Genomic DNA, 23,949 nt, shown 5'->3' with positions numbered 1-23,949 from the left:
TACCTGACTGTTGTTTTTGCACTCAAAGTCTGATTTGCCTGAATTCTTCTCATCATCCAACTTCATGTAGCTCTCACGCAATAGGTAGCAAGTTAGCCATTTGTACGCAGCTAAAGCAACTGAAAGACAATCGGAAATAAATTAATGAGCAATATTTTCCATTGGAGGCAGAGCATTCAGCCATCACAGCACTGCACTGGAATTTTCTTCCTAAAGCCCACTCCCCCTCCGCCTCGCTGCATCTCTCCCACCTTCTATTCAACCATGTCTTTGGTTGGCTCTCCTAGCTTTCTGTCTATTCCTGCTTCAAATCTATTCCACCACTTTTTGAAAGCAATTACACACCTTGGGGGCTAAATTCGATAACCCCAAAAATGGGCACAAACATTGTGATGCATGATTAACCCATGCCCATTCAATGTAATGCAGGCAATGTATCAGCTTTGTATTGCCTGCCGTGTTAATTGATTTCATTGTTCAGCTAGTTCTAAACCGCACTGTTGATCGGGTGATGCTTTAGCAGAGGGACCAATATCCTTTGTGGTTAGCATTACTTAAAGCTAGCCTGCTTAAAGATAGCCTGCACTACTTGAAGTTGGGGTGAGGGGTGGAGTGCATTGTGAATGGAGCAAGTTCTGGAAGTAGTGCAGGAAATGAATCTAACTTGGAAAATATTGAATAAAGGCACAACGGGGAAGAGCAGGTACAACAAGATTTTCAGATGTGGCATTGGAGGTCCAGGGGGAATAGATGGAAAGAAGGTAGGGGAGCAGACAGCTCTGGAGATCAATGCTAGGAGTCAAGCTCAGAGGACCTTAACTCAGTGCTGCAAGAAGTTCAATGACCTCACTCAAGCAGTCAAGATCAGTGAATGCATCTTTGAACACCATCCCCTACCAAATGAAACACTAGCCTCAGCCAATGCTCAATTCACCACACCCCCATCATTCCCCAACAATAATCTCTACCAATCAGGAAACATATCTGGCATTCATACACTCCACTACACCCTCACATAATTGGCACTGCTGCAAGTCTTAAGCCAAAATCTTACAGCTTGCACACACTGGCAGCTATTCAACCATGATAGCCATGTCTCCCAAACACATGACCAAAAGCAGCTTCCACCAGAAGGATGAAACAGTCACTGATGCACTTTCCTCTCTCTTGCAGTTCAAGGTGGCACATAACTGGAGGCAGCAGGAGATAATTGGTGGGAGAACATGCACACCTGCATTTCCTAAACCCCATGGAGGAGACGGTGCTCTTTATTAAGATATCCACTGCTGAGGCTGTGAGTAGCGGCAGGGCTGAAACCATCAAAGATGACAGTAACCTCATCCCTAATCCTGCTTCTCATATTCAACCTCCCCCACATCCTACACTGTCTTCTGATTTGCAAGGTGCAGATGATGTAAACATATATCTCTTACTCCCACCTACCTTGCACCACAACCTTACTCGTATGCCTTTCTCACAATTTCATAAGAAGTGCAAACTGTCCTGGCAGTGGAAGAACAGCAAGAAGACAGTGATGATGAAGACACACCACATTTTAGACTTGCAGCCACCAGCTCAGATACGGATATTATGTGTAATTTAGAAGGTAGCATAAAAGTAAGATCTGCACATGGTGAGACACTGGGCACAAGTGGACTGCAGTCAGGGCAAGGGGCAAGGATAGAGCAGTTGCCATCTCAGCAGAGGTTGAAGTAACGAAAAAGTTCTGCTGCAGAGGACTTCGATGAACACATTTGGTGCATTGAGAAGTTTGCAGGCAATGACAAGGCGAATGGAGGAATTCAGCACCAGCTTGGCACAGGGCTTTGAGCAGACCTTGAAGTATATTATTCCCAGCACAGAGACCAACTTCATTAGCGCACTTGTGGACCAAACATCAGTGTAGCATCTGATGGCCAATGTCACAGCTTCCATTGCAGCATTAGCAGCTTTCACCAAATGTCTGGGTGCTGCAGTGGAAGTTCTGACTGAAATCATGCAAGGTCAGCTGTTGTCATGCAGGCTCAGACTGCTGCCATCATAGATATAATTTACAATATTCAGAGGGGCTTTCAGGGTGCATAGCAGCCCTATAATCTGTCTTGCAACAGGTTACTAGGAATGCTGAGGGACATCACCACAGGGGAGTGGCAGTGGTTTCATTGAGCACAAACCCATTGTCCTCTCTCAGGCAGACAGCATGTGTCCTTCAAACCCTGCCATTCTATCAGTGCCTTTGCTGTTGCCTGTCACTGAGTTCAGACTGATGTCAACCATGTTGAGATAGTGCAGTCCGCAATTAGGCCTTCTAGGCCTACAACTCTTGAAGTGATTTTCGAAGGCCATCTACTATTGAAATTCAGCAACCTTCTACCAGCCATGCTGTAACCATGGAAATAGCACTGCATGAGCACAAAGACAGGGAAAGGCAAGCAGAAGGTGGGCACTAACGAAACACACAAGGGTGATGAATTGAAGTGCGAGTGTAATACGGAATGATTGCTTTTATAAATTTAGTTTGGAATATTTATTTTGTGGTGGCTTTTATTTTTGCACTGAGGCCAAATGAACACTGTGATGGCAAATAACAAAGGAAGGGTACTGTGTGGAGCTGTTGGTGAATGGGAATTCGGGTTACAATTACTGGTGTTACACAGATAGTCTGCCCTAACCAGAAAAAGGATTTCTAGGTTGTATCCTCTCTTCCACCTCCTTCTCATACTCCTCCTCCTGAGATGCTCACCATGCTGGTGAGGTAGTGCAGCATGCAGCAGATCACCACGAATCTTGACACCCACTCTCCCAGGTAGTAGACTGCTCCTCGAGAGCAGTTCAAGTGCTGGAAGCATCGTTTCAGCAAACCAATGATCTGCTTTATCACATTTCATGAGGCAGTGTGGCTTTTGTTGAATGTATGTTGCACAAGAGAATCATCAGTCACATTGTCAGTGGCTAACCCTTGTTGCCCAGTAGCCATCGCTTGGTTTGCTCTGGCTCAAAAGCAACTGCCACAGTGGACCACTACAGAATGGAGGCATCATGACTACTTTCAGGGTACTGGGCATTGACCTGTGTGATTCGCAGCGTATCAGTTGGATATTGAGGAAGTGGAATCCGTTTTGGCTCCAATATAGGGCAATGTTGACATGCAACATCCACAAAGTGATAGGCATGCAGTCAATGGCACCCTCCAACATAAGGAGCCCTGAAATCCTGCTTGTTTTGCTGGCTTCTCTCTGGCAAGAAAGAATGAAATGTAGTTAGCTCTCTGAATATGCAACAGTGAATGGCAAGCTGCAAGATTTTGAAACTATCGCTTGTTCCAGTCTGGAGCTTAAAAGTTCATGGACTTTTTCATCTTCACAACTATGGACAATATGGTCATCTGTGGCTGTAGCAGGTGGCAGATTTCAGTGTGATCATCATTACTGAAGTGAGCTGTCTCACACCGTATTGCTCAATGTGACTCAGGTAACTGAAATGCTCCCTGGACATCCAATCGGTTATGGTCACCTGCTCAAAGCAATTGTTCTCCTCTTCCTGCTGCATGTCCTGCTCTATGTAGACTCTGTTCATTCTCCAAACCACGCTGTATTCCAAGAAGAATGACTACTCGTTTGTGCAGAAATAAAGACAGAAAATGCTGGAAAAACTAAGCGGGTTTGGCAGTATCTGTGGAGAGAGAAACAGAATTAACATTTCGAGTCCATATGACTCTTCTTCAGAACTCAACGGGCTCAACGTTAACTGTTTCTCTCTCCATCTTGGCTCAAGGAAGGGTAGACTGGGTGTTAAATATTCCCGGGTACAAGGTGTTCAGAAGAGGGAGGAAAGGAGGAGAGGTGGCAATATTGGTTAAGGAGAGCATTGTTGGAGAAAGAGGATGTTCCAGAAGGTTCAAGAACAGAATCAATTTGGTTAGAGCTAAAGACAAAAAGGGTGCAATTACATTACTTGGTGTAATCTATAGACCGCCAACTAGTGAGAAAGACGTAGAAGAACAAATCTGCAGGGAAATTAGAGGGATGCAGGCAAAATAGAGTAGTTATAATGGGGGATTTTAATTACCTGAATGTAGGCCGGGACAGTGGTATTGTAAAGGGCAGAGAGGGGCAAAGGTTCCTAGATTCTGTTCAGGAGAATTTTTTACAGCAGTATGTGTCCAATCCAACAAGAAAAGATGCACTGTTGGACCTGGTTCTTGGAAATGAGGTAGACCAGGTAGATCAAATGTCAGTGGGGGGGCATTTAGGAGACAGTGGTCATTATATTGTACGTTAGGATGATGATAGAAAAGGACGCTAGGCAATCCAGAGTAAAAATAATTAACTGGAGAAGAGCCGACTTCGATGGGGCAAGAACGGAGCTGGGCCAGACAGATTGGAACAAAAGACTGGGCGGAGGGGGAACTGCAGCAGAACAATGGGCTACCTTCAAAAGAGAATTGGTTCGGGCACAGTCAAGGTATATTCCATCGAAAGAGAAAGGTAGGTCAAACAAATCCAGAGCTCCCTTGATGAAAATAGAGATTGAAATTAAGAGAAAGAACCTGCTTATGACAGGTGCCAGCTAGAAAATACAAATGAGAACCAAGAGGAACACAGAAGGTCCAGAGGGAGGATGAAAAAGCATATTAGAGAAGTGAAGAGGGATTATGATAGAAGACTGGCAGCCAACAAAAAAGGGGTATCCCAAAGTCTTCTATAGGCATATAAATAGTAAAAGGGTGGTTAAAGGAGGAGTGGGGCCGATTAGGGACCTAAAAGGGAATTTATACATGGATGAAGGGGCCATGGCTTAGGTAATAAATGAATACTATGCATCCGTCTTTACCAAGGAGGTAGATGCTACCCAGGCCATGGTGACAGATGAGGAAACTGTCACTAGAAGGGTTCAAAATTGATAAGGAGGAAGTGTTGAATAGACTGTTGGTACTTAAATTTGACAGGGCTATGGAACCGGATGAGATGCATTCAAGGATATTGAAGGAAGTGAAAGTTGAAATTGCAGGGGGACTGGCCATAATCTTTCAGTCTTCCCTAGACTTAGGGGTGATGCCAGAGGACTGAAGAATTGCAAACATTACACTCTTGTTCAAAAAAGGTTGTAAGAATAAGACCAGCAATTATAGACCAGTTAGTTTGACTTCAGTAGTGGACAAGATTCCAGAAACAATTATTCGGGATAGAATTAGTAGTCAAGTAGTAAAATATGGGTTGATAAGGAAGAGCCAGCATGGATTTCTAAAGGGAAAATCATGTTTAACTAACTTGCTGGAGTTTTTTTTGAAGAGGTAACAGAAAAAGTTAATGAGGGTAATGCTGTTGATGTGGTGTACATGGACTTTCAAAAGGCATTTGACACAGTACCACACAACCGACTTGTGAGAAAAGTTATTGCTCATGGAATAAAAGGGAGAGTAGAAACGTGGATACAAAATTGGTTGAAAAATAGGAAGCAGAGAGTAAAGGTCAATGGATACTTTTCAGGCTGGAAGAAGGTTCGTAATGGAGTTCCCCAGGGGTCAGTATTGGGACTTTTGCTTTCCCTGATATATATTAATGATCTAGATCTTGGTGTGCAGGGGACAATTTCAAAGTTTGCGGATGATACGAAGCTAGGCAGTGTTATGACATGCGAGGAGGATGGTGTGGTACTTCAAGGGGATATAGTCAAGTTGGTGGAGTGGGCAGATAGGTGACTGATGAAGTTCAATGCGGAGAAGTGTGAGGCGATGCATGTAGGAAGAACAGAGACAGACAATATAAAATAAGGGATGAAATTTTGAAGGGGGTGCAGAAGCAGAAAGATTTGGGTGTGTATGTGCATAGATCATTGAAGGTGGAGAGAACAGTTAATAAAGCATATAGTATCCAGGGCTTTATTAATAGGGGGATAGAGTACAAGAGCAAGGAAGTTATGCTAAATTTATATAAATCACTCTTTAGGCCTTAGCTGGAGTATCGTGTACAGTTCTGGGCACCATCCTATAGGAAGGATGTGAACACATTGGACAATGTGCAGAAGAGGTTTACAAGAATGGTTTCAGGGATGAGAAACGTCAGCTATGAGGACAGCTTGGAAAGGTTGGGGCTGTTCTCCTTGGAGGGGGACAGAAGAAGGCGGAGAGGAGATTTGATGGGAATGTTCAAAATCATGAAGGGGCTGGACAGAGTAGATAGTGAGAAGCTATTCCCAAAAATAAAAGGATCAAGAATGAGAGGGCACACATTTAAAGGCCAGAATTTTCGGCTTGGCGAGCGGGGATGGGGTCCGCTCGCTGAAGCATAAAATGATGCGGGGTGACGACAGGCGTGTGTCCCAAAATCACCACGCGTCATTTAGACTTTCAGTTCAGCCGGTGTGCAGCTGATTCGGCAGCGTACCCGCCTAACTGTCAAAGGCCATTTAAATATCAATTAAAGTTGGTGGGCAGGCTAAGAGCCCAGGCGGCCTTCACATTTTTCATGGAACCTCAACCACAGGTGGGATGAGGTTTCATGAATGGTTTATAAATTAAATAAATTTTTCATTTATGTTCCTTGACATGTCCCAGCTCATGACACTGTAATATGAGGGGACATGTCTTAAAATATTTTCTTTTCGTCATTTAAATTTTTAAACTAGTCTCAGGCAGAGGTGCCTCAGGGAGAATTATGCGCTCTTTCGTGTGCACGGTGCTTCCGGGCGCACATCACGTCAATTAAGGACCGCCCACGTAAAATGGCGACGCCGGCCCAATTGGGGGCGCCCATTGGGTTCACGCCCACTCCCGCCTACTCCCGCACAACCCCACCGATGGGGGGGGGAAAATTCTCCTCAAAGTGATTTGCAAAAGAAGAAAGTGTAACATGAGAAAAAACTTTTTCACACAACGAGTAGTTTAAGTCTGGAATGCATTGTCTGGAAGTGTGGTGGAGGAAGGCTCAATCAAGGCATTTAAGAGGGCATTAAACGATTATTTGAATAGAAACAATGTGCAAGGGTACAGGGAAAAGGCAGGGCAATAGCACTAGGTCATAATGCTCATTTGGAGAGCCGGTGTAGACATGATGTACTTGCCATTAAGATTCTATGATTGTGAGAACATCTGGAGGTTAGTGCCAAAATTGGGAGAGCTGTCACACAGGTCAGTCAAGCAACAGCCTGACATAGTCATCCTCATGGAATCATACCTTACAGATAATGTCCCAGACACCGCCAACACAATCACTGGGTATGTCCTGTCCCACTGACTGGACAGATCAAGCAGAGGTGGCGGCACAGTGAGGGAGGGAATTTTCCTGGAAGTCTTCAACATCAACTCTGGGCCCCATGAAGTCTCATAGCATCAGGTCACACATGGGCAAGGAAACCTCCTGCTGATTATCACCCACCGCCCTCCCTCAGCTGATGAATCAGTGCTCCTCTGTGTTAAACAGCACTTGGGGGAAGCACTGAGAGCGGCAAGGGCGCAGAATGTACTCTGGGTGGGGGATTTCAATGTCCATCACCAAGAGTGGATCGGTAGCACCACTGCTGACCAAGCTGAATGAGTCATAAAGGACATAGCTGCTAGACTGGGTCTGTGGTAGGTGGTGAAGGAAACAACAAGAGGGAAAACATACATGACCTCATCCTCACCTACCTGCCTGCCGCAGATGCATCTGTCCACAACAGTATCGGTAGGAGTGACCACTGCACACTCGTTGTGGAGACCCCAAGTCCCGCTTTCACATTGAGGATACCCTCCATCGTGTTGTGTGGCACTACAACCATGCTAAATTGGACAGATTTCGAACAGATCTTGCAACTCAAGACTGGGCATTCATGAGGCACTGTGGACTATCAGCAGCAACAGAATTGTACTCAAACACAATCAGCAAACTCCAGGCCTGGCACATGCCCCACTCTATCATTACCATCAAGCCAGGGATCAACCCTGGTTCAATGCACAGAGGGCATGCCAGGAGCAGCACCAGGCATACCTAAAAATGAGGCGTCAACCTGGTGAAGCTATAGCACTGGACTACTTGCATGCCAAACAGCATAAGCATCAAGTGATAGACTGAGCTAAATGATCCCAGAATCAATGGATGAGATCTAAGCTCTGCAATCCTGCCACATCCTATCGTGAATAGTGGTGGACAATTAAACAATTCACTGGAGAAGGCTCCACAAATATCCCCAACCTCAATGATGGGGGAGCCAGCACATCAGTGTGAAAGATATGGTTGAAGCATTTACAACAATCTTCAGCCAGAAATGCCAAGTGGATGATCCATCTTGGCCTCCTCTGGAGGTCCCCAGCATCACAGATGCCAGTCTTCAGCCAATTGCATTCATTCCACATGATATCAAGAAATGGCTGAAGGCACTGGATAGTGCAAAGGCTATGGGTTGGGACAATATTCCGGCAATTGTACTGAAGACTTGTGCTCCAGAACTTGCCGCACCGCTAGCCAAACTGTTCCAATACAGCTACAACACTGGCATCTACTTGGCTATGTGGAAAATTGGCCAGGTATGTCCTGTACACAAAAAGCAGGACAAATCCAACCCGGCCAATTACAGTCCCATCAGTCTACTCGATCATTAATAAAGAGATGGAAGGGGTCATCCATATTGCTATCAAGCGGCACTTGCTTGGCAACGATCTGCTCACTGACATTCAGTTTGGGTTCCGCCAGACCCACAGAGCTCCTGACCTCATTATAGCCTTAGTTCAAACATGGACAAAAGGGCTGAACTCCCGAGGTAAGGTGAGAGTGACTGCCTTCGACATCAAGGCCGCATTTGACCGAGTGTGTCATCAAGGAGCCCGAGCAAAACTGGAGTCAATAGGAATCAGGGGAAAACAATCCGCTGGTTGGAGTCATACCTAGCACAAAGGAAGATGGTTGTAGTTGTTGGAAGTTAGTCATTTCAGTTCCAGGACATCACTGCAGGAGTTCTTCAGGGTAGTGTTCTTGGCCCAACCATTTTTAGCTGCTTCATTAATGACCTTCCTTCCATCATAAGGTCAGAAGTAGGGATGTTCGTTGATGATTGCACAATGTTCAGCACCATTCGCGACTCCTTAGATACTGAAGCAGTCCATTTCCAAATGCAGCAAGACCTGGACAATATCCAGGCTTGGGCTGACAAGTGGCAAGTAACATTCATGCCACACAAGTGCCAGGCAATGACCATCTCCAACAAGAGAGAATCCAACCATCGCCCCTTGACATTCAATGGTATTACCATCGCTGAATCCCCACTATCAACATCCTGGGGGTTACCACTGACCAGAAACTGAACTGGACTAGTCATATAAATACTGTGGCTACAAGAGCAGATCAGAGGCTAGGAATCCTGTGATGAGTAACTCATTTCCTGACTCCCTAAAGCCTGTCCACCAACTACAAGGCACAAGTCAGGAGTGTAATGGAATGCTCCTCACTTGACTGGATGAATGCAGCTCCAACAACATTCAAGAAGCTTGACACCGCCAAGGCAAAGTAGCCCGCTTGATTGGCACCACATCCACAAACATTCACTCCCTCCACCACCGATGCAGAGTAGCAGCAGTATGTACCATATAAATGATGCACTGCAGGAATTCACCAAGGCTCCTTAGACAGGACCTTCCAAACCCATGCCCACTACCATCTGGGAGGACAAGGACAGAAGTTAGATAGGAAAACCACCACCTGGATGTTCCCCTCCAAGTCACTCATCATCCTGACTCAGAAGTACATTGCTGTTCCTTCATGTCGCTTGGTCAAAATCCTGGAACTCACTTCCTAACAGCACTATGGGTGTACCTACACCACATAGACTGCAGTGGTTTATTAAGGCAGCTCACTACCACCTTCTCAAGGGCAACTAGTGATGGGCAATAAATATTGGCCCAGCCAGTGAAGCCCACATTCTGTCAATGAGTAAAAAAAAACCTCTAAGCAGTTGACGATCCCTTTAAATAGTGCTGGTGGGATGCCTTTACTGCTGTTGAACACAAGTTCAGCTTTGCGCGTTTATGAAAGGGCATCAGCTGGATCATTGAGCTCCAAAATACCACTGCTGGTGTCAAATCTGCATAGCATGCAATTCACTGCATGTGAACTAACGGCCTTCCAATATGACATCCTGTGTGACTCGCCCATTATGTCTTTTATCTAGCTGTGAACACCATTTTGAAGTTCTAAGGGCAATCGTAGCAGCCAAAAAAAGGGCACAAATAATCCCAATTTTGCAACCCTTATATTTAGTTAGCAAGGTATTTTGCTTATTCTATGGGTGCGTGGTTCCATATAAAGAGTCACATGTTGCTTTATATTAAATTTGTTACACAATGTACTCCCAGCTGACTATAAAATGGATTCACTGACCTTCATGAATGTACATCAAGAACTCACTGCTAGAAATGGCCATTCAACTCAACATATATTTATATGAAAAACTCAATCTTAGGAGGACTTAAACACATCTGCTTGTGATTTGTGCATCTTAATCATCTATGGCCTGAACATCGTGCATATCTTTTCCTTATTTGATGCATTTTCTATCATTGCTGAGGTTCGGGGGCAAACTGATATTCCAAGGTTCATGACAATTATGAAAGTTCATTAGTAATCATGGAAATTTAGAAATATTCATAATTTGTTAGTTAGATAAGTGAAGTTAGGGATGAAAGGACATTTACTGAGTGCAGTCAGTTTTTCATTATTATATCTAATTGTGGTTTGAATAACTCCAATGTTTTTGCCTCTTGACAGATTATTGTAAACATTAATTTCTTTTTTGAGTATATATACTTTCTTTATGATATCTATTCTCTAGTTACTTTGCAATAATTTCTATTTAGGTCTTCTGGTCCCATATGAGCAAAACAAAATAAGAAAATTAATTTTGACCTGCATAACCATAAAAGGAAAATCATGACCCCCTTCATCCTTGCAAGCTACCATCTCACCTCTAGCCTCCCTTTTCTCTCCAAAGTCCTTGGGCAGGATTTTATGTCCTGCGGGCAGTCGCGCACTGACCTGATTGGGTATAAAATAGTGCGCTATGACGTGGGGCAAGCACCCCAACATCACCGTGCACACCCATGCGGTATTTCGGTCAGTGGGCGCGTACAAGAGTCGGCAGCATGCCCACCGACAATTAAGAGGCCTTTTAAGGCCCTTAATCAAATAACTGAAAGTTATTTTTCGCTGCCCATCCAACGTTATGGCTGGCAGGCGGGCGAATTGTCCTGGCAGCCTTTGGACTTTTCATGAAACCTCTTCCACAGGCAGGATGAGGTCTCCAGCAGTAATTAAAAATTTTTACACATCATTTTTAATATGTCCCTGTTCATGTGACATGTTTCTCTCATTTCTAAAATCTTTATTTTTGTCTCCACAATTCTTCAGCTCCCTGAGGCAGCTCTGTTTTCTCAGGCAGTTTTCAGATTTTTGTGCTCGCACTCCTCCTGCCCCCACCCCAGCAGTGCTGAGCTCCTCAGCACACCTTTCACGCTGGTTGGCCATTCATTGGCCAGCCAGTATGAAATCACGGTCAGGGGCCGATTGCGGGTGGCAGACCATTTCCCGGCGGTCCCAGGCCTGCCCGCTGCACCCACCCGATGACCGGAAAATCCTGCCTCTTGACTGTGGTGTTTCTCCCAAATTAATGCCCAAAGCCCGGAACTCCTTGGTTGAATCCCTCCAATCAAATTTCTGAGCCTTCCATAATATTAAAATGGCTCTTATTAAAGTCACAAATGACATCCTATGTGACTAATGGCAATCTCTCCTTGTCCTTCTTAATCTGTCTACAGCCTTTGACATCATTTCTCTCCAACACCTCTCCGCTGTCATCTGGCTGAGTGGGACTGCATTCGCCTGTTTCTGTTCTTACAGACAGGATTTTTAAGTTGGCATGCAGGCGGGGAACGGAGAGTGTTGGGTCCCCAACTGCAATCTCACGCTGGCTGGTCAATTAACTGCCTCAGGGAGCTGAAGGCTTTAAAACGGATAAATAAAGTTTTTAAAATCCAGAAAAAAATGTCCATACATCAGAATCAGTCACTTGAACATATACATGATGAAAATCCTGACCATACATTTTTATTTCTTTAATTTAATAATGGAAACCTCATCCTGCCCTTAGATGAGGTTTGTTGAAAAATGCAAAGGCTGTCTGGCTGATTTGTCTGTCTGCCAAACCTAAGGTTGAACAGACCATGAAAAATTGGAGACCATTACAACTTTAATTCCCTTAATTGGCCTCTTAATTGTCAGCGGGCACGCTTCCGACTTTTATGTGCGCCTGCCGACCGAAATGTCATGCGAGTGCAAGATGACGTCAGGACATTCGCCTGATATCATCCTGCACAATTTCACGTCCGATCGGGTTGGGTGCGTGCTGACCTAAAAATTCTGCCCTATCTAAACATAGCCAGAGAATCACCATCAATGGCTTCTTTTCCTATTCCCACGCAGTTACCTTTGAAATCCCCCATGAATCTCTCCTTGGACCTCTCCTTTTCCTCATTTAATGCTGCCCCTTGGCCATATCCAAAAACAAGTCATTTTCAACAGGTGATAACACACAGCTCTGCCTCACCACCACATTTCTTGACTCCTTCACTATCTCTAAACTGTCATATCTGACCCCGAGATGAGCTTGCAACCATGTTTTTATGCCATCTTAGACTACCGATTTCTACCTCTGTAACATCATCCATCTCCACAAATGCCTCAGTTATCTGCTGCTGAAACCCTGATCCATGCATCTGTTACCTCCAGACCTGACTCTGCTAATGCACTTCTGACTGACCTCCTACATTCTAACGTCTGTAATGTTCAGGTCATTCAAAATTTTGCTGTCAGCGTGCTAACTTGCACCAAATCATGTTCATCCATTACCCATGCTCGCTAACCTACAATGGTTCGCAGTTCTCATCCTTCTTTTCAAATTGCTCCATGACCTCATCCCTCTCTATCTCTGTATCTCCTCAAGCCCGACAGCCCTCTGAAATAGCTGTGCTCTTCAAATACTGGCCTCTTCACCATTCCTGATTTTAACCACTCTACCATTGGTGGCCTTGACTTCAGGTGCCTTGGGCCATAATATCTGAAATTCCCTTCCTAAATCTCTACATGTCTTGTTTTCCTGCTTTAAGACACTCCTTAAAATCTCCCTCTTTGACCTAATGTTGCCTTATGTGGCTTGGTGTCATACTTTGTTTTATAATGCCTCTGTGAAGTATCTTGGGGAGTTTTATGACAATAAAGTTGTCATATAAAAGCAGGTTGTTCTTAGTTCATGCTTATACTTTTGTAGCCTCAGTACTTATTTGGCTGATCCAGCTCAGTTTCTGGTCAATGGTAACCCCCCCAGGATGTTGATGGTAGGGGATTCAGTAATGGCAATGCCATTGAATGTCAAGGGGAGATGGCTGGATTCTCTCTTGTTGGAAATGGTTATTGCCTGGCACTTGTATGTCAATTATCAGCCCAAGCCTAAGTGTTGTCCAGGTCTTGCTGCATATGGATGCAGACTGTTTCAGTACCTGCGGAGTCATGATTTATGTGACAGAAGGATGAGGCATTTTCCAAATGTAGGGTGGAGAAGCAAAAAAGCATGTACATTTTGTTAACAATTCATTTTGCAATTTGAACAAGCTGCAATAACAATACCACAGCCTTTTAATGAATCAGAAAAGTAAAAGGGGCACTTCACTACAATATTAATCCAAGTCTACCCTCATTGGTGACAGCACTGTTACAAACATCAATGATCATGTTTAGAATATATTTCCATCAATCTGTAACGTATAATTCTTAGGCCTTTAATCTACTACTCATAAAGCAACAAAATACCCTTTTAATATTAGAATTAATCTTTCCAGTTTTGTGTTCTTTGAAAGAGGCAGCCACAATATTTTTTGGACTATTGTTTATTTTCAGCAAGTATTCTATTCTGCCTAATTCAGTGTTTTTACTTTTTTCATTTTAAAAACAGCTCAGAATTTGAGTTTAGAGGTTCTTCAGAGCCTGAACATAGAATATGTACTTGCTTTGTGATGTCTTTGACCAGAAACAGTGGGCTTTTGGTTCATTCAGGAATGAAAGGAGGCTAGGAATTCTGTGGTGAGTAACTCACCTCCTGACTCCCCAAAGCCTGTCCACCATCAACAAGGCACAAATCAGGAGTGTAGGGAAATACTCTCCACTTGCCTGGATGAGTGCAGCTCAAGAAGCTCCACACCATACTGGGCAAATCAACCTGCTTCATTGGCACTCCATCCACCACCTTAAACATTCTCTCCCTCCACCACTGACACACAGTAGCAGCAGTGTGTACCATCTACAACAGAGGTTGGGAACCTTTTTTTTTTATCAAGGGCCACTCACAAATAGACAAAATCAGTCGCGGGCCACACACACATAAAAACAACTTTTTTTTTTAGAGAGAACACAGAAACATTCAGCTCACCCACTGCTTTAATGTGATGGCTGAGTTTGCTTTTCCTTAATGAACCTTGTTATGTCTGTTGGCACTGAAGATGTTGCTACTTGCAACTGACTTTCTAAATTCAGTTTCTAAAGTCTATTAATCTGGAATGCAGATGGTTCTTTGCGAGAGAAAGTTTGGAAAAAAACTGCTCGCAGCAGTATGCAGTTCCAAACAGCAATGTTAGTTTCAACACGTACCTCCTCAAATTTGGAAATGCACCACACCTACATGGAGCCTGTAGAATTCCAGCAGAGGCAGGTTATTGTATTTAGCCTTAAATTCAATGTTGCTTTGTAGTCCTATAACTTCATGTTGAAGGTCTTCAGATAAATTGACTGCTTCAATATTGAGCGGTATGGCAAAAATGTTTAATTCCAGTTCCTTCACTTTTAGGTCTTGAAATTGCTCTCAAAATTTCTGAAGTAAATTTGCATTCTCCCTGGCGTACTTCACTGTTGCTGCAGGTTTTTGTTTCTGAAGGGTAAGAAGATGTATCGTGTTGCCCTTTTCCAGTTGCATTTGCTACAACCTTAATTTGGCTCCAAATGATTTCACATTTGAAAGAAGGGAATTAAGAAGCTGGTTAGGCCTTTGCAATTTGACATTACGCTCAGACAGATACTGTGTAATGTCGACCATGAAAGCCAACTCACACAGCCACTTGTTGTCACTCAGCTTGGCCACAGGTTTTCCCTTCACCTCCATGAAAAGTTACACTACATTTCTCAGTTTGTAAAACCACAAAGAGCATACTCCCCCAGCTGAGCCATCGTACTTCACAATAGTAAACTAAATCGCCATACTCTGATTTAAGGTCTTTCAATAACTCCTTAAACTGGCGGATGTTTAACCCTGTACTTTTAATTAAATTAATGATCGATACTACTGTCGACATTACGTTGCTCAGTCGCACATTCTATGTGCGCAAATTCCCCTGATGAATGATGCAGTGACATCCAATCAACTTACTTGGATCAAGGTTGAGGAGATTCATTTCTTTCTTGATTAGAGCAACTAATCTCTTTTGAGATGCAACCATTGCTGAAGTGCCATCAGTAGTAAGACCGCTTAATTTTTCAAACGATAACTGAAGTCCGTGCACTGCCTATGTAACCTTCTCAAACATATCTTCATCTTTGATGGTGTCAGCATTGCTACGAAAGCAAGCAAGTCCTCTCAACTCTCAAAATCTGACATTTTCCCACACTGAAAAATTGCCAGTTGGCAAGTATTTGTTGTATCTATTGTCTCATCAATAGCCGGCATGACATAGTAGTTGGTAAAGGCTGATCTCAGAGGGAAATTTGAACAACTATCATAACCTATATTTTCAATTGGTAAGTTTGAGATGCAGCTCTGAATTCAGGAATAAGACCCCCGGGCCTCAAAAGGATTTTTATATAAAACTAATTAAACATATATTAATTTAACAACAAATTAAACACGTACACCTGTCTACAAATTATTAGCATAATAACTTTTAAACAGATCCCCAAATTAATCACTCACAGGTAAATCTTCACCAAGGCAACAATAACTCATAGACTTTAAACAGACACCAGGCAAAATACATTTGACCTTACAAATTCAAAATGAGGTCCCTTGCAATTTGGTTCCCTTGCAAGGCTCGGCTGTAGGCTTACAGCTTAATGCCTCTGACCTACACACACAAACACCTTTCTATTTATATCTAGCTTTTCCTTTGAATGTAAATTTCCACGGTATCACTAAGCTTTTAAGGTCACATATTCTAACAATAACATTTTCATCCCACTGATTTTATCAGTAATATAAACACATTGTTGGTGTATTCCAGCTATGTGCAAGATTTTACCCAACTATTGAATGAATTCAACAGATGCAAATTTACACTTTACCTTCTATCCTCCTTACTGCTTACCCAATTAACATCTCAAACTACTATAAGTCAAAACACCCAGACTAGCTGGCTTTAATCCAATCAAGACACACACTGACGCACACATAGACACAGGCCCCACTACAATTCCAATTCAAAAATAATTTCCAATAACATTATAGACATTAATATCCTTTCATGACATTGCTCTCCCTACCAAAAATGAACCGTCATAATTTCAAAAGATAGCTTCATTTTTTAATAACCCATCTCACACTATCTCCTATACTTATTACCTTATTACATTGGCAGATGCATGCATTAACATAACTATATATACAGATAGATATAAAATATATAGTTATATATACACACATATCAAGTCCTTAGTATCAATAGAAGTCACTCCAATCCAGCATCCAGGTTTTTCAAAGCATCCAATTTTCCCTTTAAGCTTCAAACTCTTGATAATGCATCTGCAAACAGATTTTCTCTACCAGCAACATGTATAATCTGTAGATTAAATGGTTGTAATAATAGATTCTACCTGAAAAGTCTTGTACTTTTGTCTCGAAATTTATCTGAAAACTTCAAAGGATTGTGGTCTGTATAAGTGATTGTTTCTGATGAATTGTTTGCAACATAAATTTCAAAATGCTGCAATGCTAACACCAACCCAAGATCTCTTTTTTGATCGTTGAACATCTTATCTGTTGTACATTCAGCTTCCGCGAAAAATACTCTATCGGTTTTTCAATTCCAGTGTCATCCTCTTGTAACAGTACAGCCCCAATGCCTATATTGCTTGCACCAACTGCCAACTTAAATTACTTGGCCTAATTGGGTACTGTCAAAATTGGGTACTGTACTTAAATAGTTTTCAAACTGTCAAATCACTTCTGACACTCCAGTGTGCATTGAAACTTCTTGTTCTTTTTTAATAGTTCAGTCAGTTGGGCAACCACACTGCTAAAATTTGGTACAAATTTCCGGTAAAATCCACTCACGCCCAGAAATCTCAAAACTTCTTGTTTTGTTGTAGACACTGGGAAATCCACAATGGCCTTGACTTTTGCATTGCTTGGAATCACCTTACCATGTCCAATGGTATGGCCTAGATATGTAACTTGTGCTTTTGCGTATTCACTTTTAGCCAAGTTCATCACCAAATTAGCTTCTTGTAATCGATATTTACAAATATTGTAAATGTTCCTCCTACGTCTGACTGAAAACTATCAGATCAACAATATAAATGCAATTGCTTAGACCTGCAATTACTTTGTCACTCTTAAAAATGTCACAGATGCATTCCTTAAACCAAATGGCATGACTTTAAACTGATATGGTCCATTTGGTGTCACAAAAGCCGATATCTCCTTTGCTCTTTCTGACAGCGGTACCTGGCTGCCAAGATCTTTTAGCAAGTCAATCTTTGTGATAAATTTTGATTGTTCCACTTTCTCAATGCAATCCTCCAACCATGGTATAGGATATGAATCCACTTTTGTCACCGCATTCACCTTTCAACAGTCCACACACAGACTTTGTGTTCCATCTGGTTTTGGTACCAGCACAATAGGCGAATTCCAGTTACTGCTGCTAGACTCAATGATATCATTTTGAAGCATGAAATCAATTTCTTTCTGTACTGGTGATAACTTTGCCAGATTTAATCTATAAGGATGCTGCCTTATTGAAGATGAAACCTGTACAGACACACCATGTAAAGCTAAATCTGTTTTCCCCAACTTATTCCCACAAATAGGTTTGTGTGACTGCAAAAGCTTTTCAAATCACTTTGACACTTATTTGGAAGGTAACTCAATGTTTCATTTAAATTTTCAAGCATCCTCTCATTATCTAATTTGATTAGAGCAAAATCAATTTCAGAGTCCTGCTCTTCTACCTCTTTTTTATCATCTACCATCACTAATACCTCTTTTTGTTCCTCTTCCATGTCAAAGTGCTTTTTAAGCATATTTACATGACACATCTTCTGCTTCTTTCTTCTATCTGGAGTATTTATTAAATAATTTACTTCACTCAATTTCTTTTCAACCCTGTAAGGTCCATTAAACCTTGCCTTTAATGAATCACCTAGGATTGATAACAAAACTAGCACTTTCTTTTCAGAAACAAAATTGTGAGCTGTCGCTTTCTTGTCTGCCTTCATTTTCATTACTTGCTGTGACATCTTTAAATATTCCCTAGCCAAGTCACATGCTCTGTTCAATCTTACCCTGAAATTTGATACGTAATCCAGGACACCAATTTCTCATGAATCAATTTTAGTGGTCCCCTTACCACATGACATAATCTAGTTCAAAAGGGCTAAAACCAGTCGATGCTTTGGGAGTGTCTCTAATAGAAAATAACAAAATTAGAATTCCTCTATCCCAATACTGTGTATAATCCTGACAGTACACTCTTATTATAGTCTTTAAAGCTTGATGCCATATTTCTAAAGCCCCTTGTGACTCCGGATGGTAAGCTGTTGACTTAAACTATTCCATCCCCTAACTGTTCATTACTTCCTTAAACAGATGTGACATGAAATTTGACCCCTGATCTAATTGTATTTCCTTAGGTGAACCATATCTTGTAAAACATTTAGTTAATTCCTCCACAATCTTCTTGGTTGTAATATTGCTTAAAGGTATCATTTCAGGAAACCTGGCAGAGATTTGTCCATTATTGTCAGTTAAGGATTTCCACTTTTAGTCTTAGGGAGAGGTCCAATGCAATCAATCATGACCATCGTCAAAGGTTCTTCAAATGCTGGTATTGAGGTTAAAAGTGCCGGCATTATCATTGCTTGTGGTTTCCCTGTTACCTGACATGTGTGTCATGTTCTACAGAATTTGACTACATCCGTCTGCAATCGTGGCCAACAAAAATATCTCTGTATCTTTTCTTGTGTTTTCCTAGCTCCTAAATATAGCCCCATTGGAATTTCATGAGCCATCATCAGCATTTCACTTCTATACCCAACTGGGATACAATCTGAAGCACTTCCCTCCAGCTTTCATTTGCTGAGATATGATCCGGCCTCCATTTTCTCAATAAAATGTCGCCCTTAAGGTAATAACATGGTGGAATACACCTTGCTTCTGTTTCTGAGTAAGCTGCCTGATATAATTGTTTTAATTGCAAATTGTTTTTCTCTAACTCCACTAACCTCCTTGAGTTAAACACTTCAGCTGAATTATCCTGTAGTCTTTCCTCCTGAACAATGTTATCAAACACAGTGCCAGCTAACTGGACTTCAATGACTTCCTCTTGCCTTTGAACTACCAGCCTTTCTTGTTTCAATCTATGAGCCTGTGAGCTCATTACCACACAATGTGGGAACAATCCAGAATGCTCTCTCTGTAACACCTCTGTTAAAATCACTTCTACAGGCTGCTCAACTACCATAGGCATCACCCAAATCTGCGACCCAGCTATATCATTACCCAAAATAAACTGAACCCCTACAATGGGCAAATTTTCCACTACTCCAACAATAACATCACCTGTCTTCAAATTGCTCTTTAAATTTATCTTCCACAATGGGATAGGTTTAGCATTCCCATGAACCCCACTTATAATCACCTGCTCCAATAATACTCACTCTGAACAACAAATGACCCTATCTCACATTAAGGATTGACTAGCACCCATGACTCTTAACATTTTGACATCTTTAACTACTCCAACCTGTACACATGGGCCTGAATTTTTCAGGCGGCAGGCAGGCTTAGCGGAATCAGGCAGGGGCAGTAATAGAGCCGATTTAAATACGTGCAAAAGATCACTTCAATCTCCCTGAGGCACTGAGCTGCTTTAAGGTTGGCAGACAGGCAAAAATCCCAAGCAGCCTTCGTGTTTTTCAGGAAACCTGATCCACGAACAGGATGAGGTTTTCCTGAAGCTTTTATAAAATAAATAAATAAATTCCCCCACCTTTACAAACATATCCCAACTCATGTGACACAGTTACATGAGGGGACATTTTGAATAAATTTTTAAATCGATTCTTTAATTATTTTCATATCCATTCAATCTCCATGAGGCAGCTCCGTGCCTTAGGGAGAATGCTGTGCTCTTTTGCATGAAGGAGCGCTGGTCCCGACTCTCCCTCCTCCCCCTGCCCACATAAGTAATGCTGAGTGCTACCAGCCGCGTATTAAGCTGGGTGGGCCTTAATTGGCCAACCCATGTAAAATGGTGCCACGCAGCTGATCATGGTCGGCGATTGGCTTCACGCCCACCCCTGCCCAGCCCACCCACCATAGGAAAAATCCAGGCCTAGGATATGTTTTGTAACCCAATATTACAACACAGCCGATGGTAAAGGCTGAGTTGTTTAAACCCTAGAGGAAAATCTGAACAACTGTCATAACCTATATTTTCAACTGGTATGTTTGAGATGCAGCTCTGAATTCAGGAATAAGACCACTGAGCCTCAAGAGGGTTTTTTATATAAAACTAAATTAAAGAGTTATTAATTTAATAACAAATTAAACACATACACATGTCTACAAATTACTACCATAATAACGTTTAAACAACCCCCAAATTAATCACTCCCAGGTGAATCTTCACCAAGGCAACAATAACCCATAGACTTTAAACCAGGCACCAGGCAAAGCACATTTCGCCATACAAATTCAAAATGAGGTTCCTTGCAATTTGGTTCCTTTGCAAGATAGTTGTAGGTTCACAGGCTGGTTAGGTTTTAAATGCCTCTGACACACACACACACACACACACACATTTTTGTTTATGCCTAGATTTTCCTTTGAATGTAAATTTTCCATGGTGCCCTCAGCTTTAAATATCACATCTTCTAACAATAACATTTTTATTTGTAAGATAAATACATTGCTTGGCGTCTCCCAGGGAGTTGCAAGGTTTTACTCCAATCTTGAATGCTTTATTCAACAAACGCAAATTTATACTTTACCTTCTATCCTCCTTACTGTTTACCCAATTAACATCTAAAACTACCATATCAAAGCACCCAGACTAGCTGGCTTTAATCCAATTAACACAAAAAAAAATTGTTTGTCCATTTTTCATTAAAAACATGACACGCTGTATCCACTTATCTTCTTTTGTTTGCTGTAGACACATAGACACAGACCCCACTACAATTCCAATTCAAACATAATTTCCAACAACATTATAGACATTAATATCTCGTCATGACACCAGAAAGTAAAACTCGAAATCAGCCACAGAATCTTTCAGAGACTTGGCAATGTCTTGAGCCATATCCTTAATTCGATCTGACACAGTCCTGCAAGATAAGCTCACACTCTCAAATAATTTTCTTTTCTCTGGAGCCAGTAAAGCAGCAGTCGCAATGGTGCACTCTTTCACAAACTCTCCTTCTGACTGAGGCCTAAGCTTTTTTGCAATAAGTTCATTCACCACATAACTGGCTTAGGTAACACTGTCTATCACCTTTCTCGGTCTTGTGAAAATTGCTTGCTGCGCTCTCATATTCTTTTTAAGTGCTTTAATTTTGTCCGCTTGCATTTGCCCTTGAAATTCTTCATATTTGACGTGCTGTGGTGTTGTAGTGTCTTTCTACGTTGACATGTTTCATGACAGACATCGCTTCTTCACTAATCAGGCATGGGTTTGCCCTTCACTTACACGAAAAAAAATTGTTTGTCCATTTTTCATTAAAAACATGACACGCTGTATCCACTTATCTTCTTTTGTTTGCTGTAGCCATGTTTTTGTGAGAACTGCAAATGCAACACGTGTCTTGTGTGGGAACAAAGAATTCCAGACAAAATGTCAGAAAAAAATAGTTGGAAGGAAGCAGTAGCAAATTTCAAAAATTCTATCTAAAAAATTGCCTTCTGTAATGAGGATTGTTTAATACTTCTGGCAGTCCACTCTCAGGCTCCCTGAGGGATTTGCACTCATCTCAATTCTGCCGACTTTTACTCTGTCAAAGGGGAATACAGCTAGTTGCCTGCCTGCCACAATTATGCAGAAATCAACCATCCACAATCAATATCTCCCAAAGTCTCAATTGTGCTGTTTGAGAGAAGCACAGCCAGAAAATGAACTCAGTTCTCACGAGACTGAGCTTTGTTGTGCCTGGCAAGCAGGAACTGCTTCTAAAATGGCATGTGTGTGGAATGGAGAAAGTCTTCACTGGCTGGGGCTTGTCAGTGTGTTGCCTTCAACCCGCTCAAAGGCTGGAGCTCAAGCAACATCTGCCCATTTGGACTTTCGCATTCTGGTTCTCCTTGGTTTCCAAGGTGCCAAGTGGCTGGATTGGATTGCAGCAGCTCTTAGAAGATGGACTAGGGAGTGCGAGGCATAAAATGGCAGAGAAATATGCATCATATGCATGTAATATATTTTTTTGAAATCTCACCGTTGGCCAGATGAAAAAGTGCAATGGGCCAGATCCAGCGCGTGGGCTGGGGTTCCCTACCTCTGACCTACAAGATGCACTACAACGACTCACCAAGGCTCCTTTGACAGCACCTTTCAAACCCTCGACCTCCTAGAAGGGCAGCAGATGCATGGGAACACCAACACCTGCAAGTTGTACTCCAAGCCACATACCAACTTTACTTGGAACTATATCACCGTTCATTCACTGTTGTTAGGTCAAAATCCTGGAACTCCCTCCCTAACAGCACTGTGGGTATGCATACAGCACATAGATTAAGGGGGCAGCTCATCGCAACCTCAAGGGCAACTAGGGATGGGCAACAAATGATGATGTATGCCAGCAACACCCACATCCTGTAAAAGACTAAGGGCAGAATAATCCCCCCTGGTGGGGGGACGGACGTTCAGGAGCAGGCGCATGCTGACGCGCCTCCAATCGGCGGCCCCAATTGGGGGCACGCCGCAATTTTACGTTGGCGGGCCAATTAAGGCCCAGCGTAATTTCCGCCAGGAAACGCTATGCCGAGAGTGCACTCTTCTGCGCACGCGCACAAAATAGCACACTCATCTCCCTGAGGCTAAGCACTGCCTCAGGGAGATCGGTGCCAAATTCAAAAATGTTAAAAATAGAAAAATAAAATATCCCTGACATGTTCCCTCATGTGACACTGTCACATGAGTTGGGACATGTCTATTACTTTTAGTTAAGCTTTTATTAAGTTTTTAAAAACCTACATGAAACCTCATCCTGCCCGTGGATGAGGTTTCATGCTTTCTCTGAAGCCTACCAGGGCTCCCGGCCTGCCCGCCAACCTTAAGGTTAGACGGGCAGATCCTTTAACTACAGCAATTACTTTTTAAATGGCCTCAATTGGCCGTTGACAGGTTGGCGGGCGCACAGCTGATTCGGCTGCGCCCCTACTGACCTGAAAATTGAAATGACGCGGGGTGATGTTGGGAGTTCCGTCCAACTTCATCCTACGGCATTTTACGTGTCGGCGTGCGGGTCCAGCCCCCCCCCGCACGGCGACTGGGAAGTCCTGCTGTCAAAAGAGGTTAATGTGAATTTTTATTTGGACCTCTGCATATGGTGTGTTAGTAAGTTAATAGGTGAAGCCGGGGTGAGGGAGAAAGTAACGAAATCTAAATCAGGGTCACCATGCATGCATGTGGGTGCACACAGTATAGTAAATAAGATTGGGGAGTTACAGGTGCAG

General features: G+C 42.6%; 1 protein-coding gene across 2 annotated transcripts in view; it reads right to left on the bottom strand.

The window, feature by feature from the left end:
* Window positions 1-23,949, bottom strand: part of acox3 (acyl-CoA oxidase 3, pristanoyl) — a 211,894-nt gene that overhangs the window by 41,037 nt on the left and 146,908 nt on the right. For both annotated transcript variants that reach the window (XR_005944229.1, XM_041197722.1), the window contains exon 14: window positions 4-119. Coding sequence is in view for 1 of the 2 variants with exons in the window: in XM_041197722.1 (XP_041053656.1) it covers window positions 4-119 (116 nt within the window). In the remaining variant the exon portion in view is untranslated. The remainder of the gene's footprint in view (window positions 1-3; window positions 120-23,949) is intronic.

Source organism: Carcharodon carcharias, chromosome 1 (assembly GCF_017639515.1).
Source record: "Carcharodon carcharias isolate sCarCar2 chromosome 1, sCarCar2.pri, whole genome shotgun sequence".
Taxonomy (NCBI): Eukaryota; Metazoa; Chordata; class Chondrichthyes; order Lamniformes; family Lamnidae; genus Carcharodon; species Carcharodon carcharias.
This window is presented reverse-complemented; position numbering and strand designations above follow the sequence as displayed.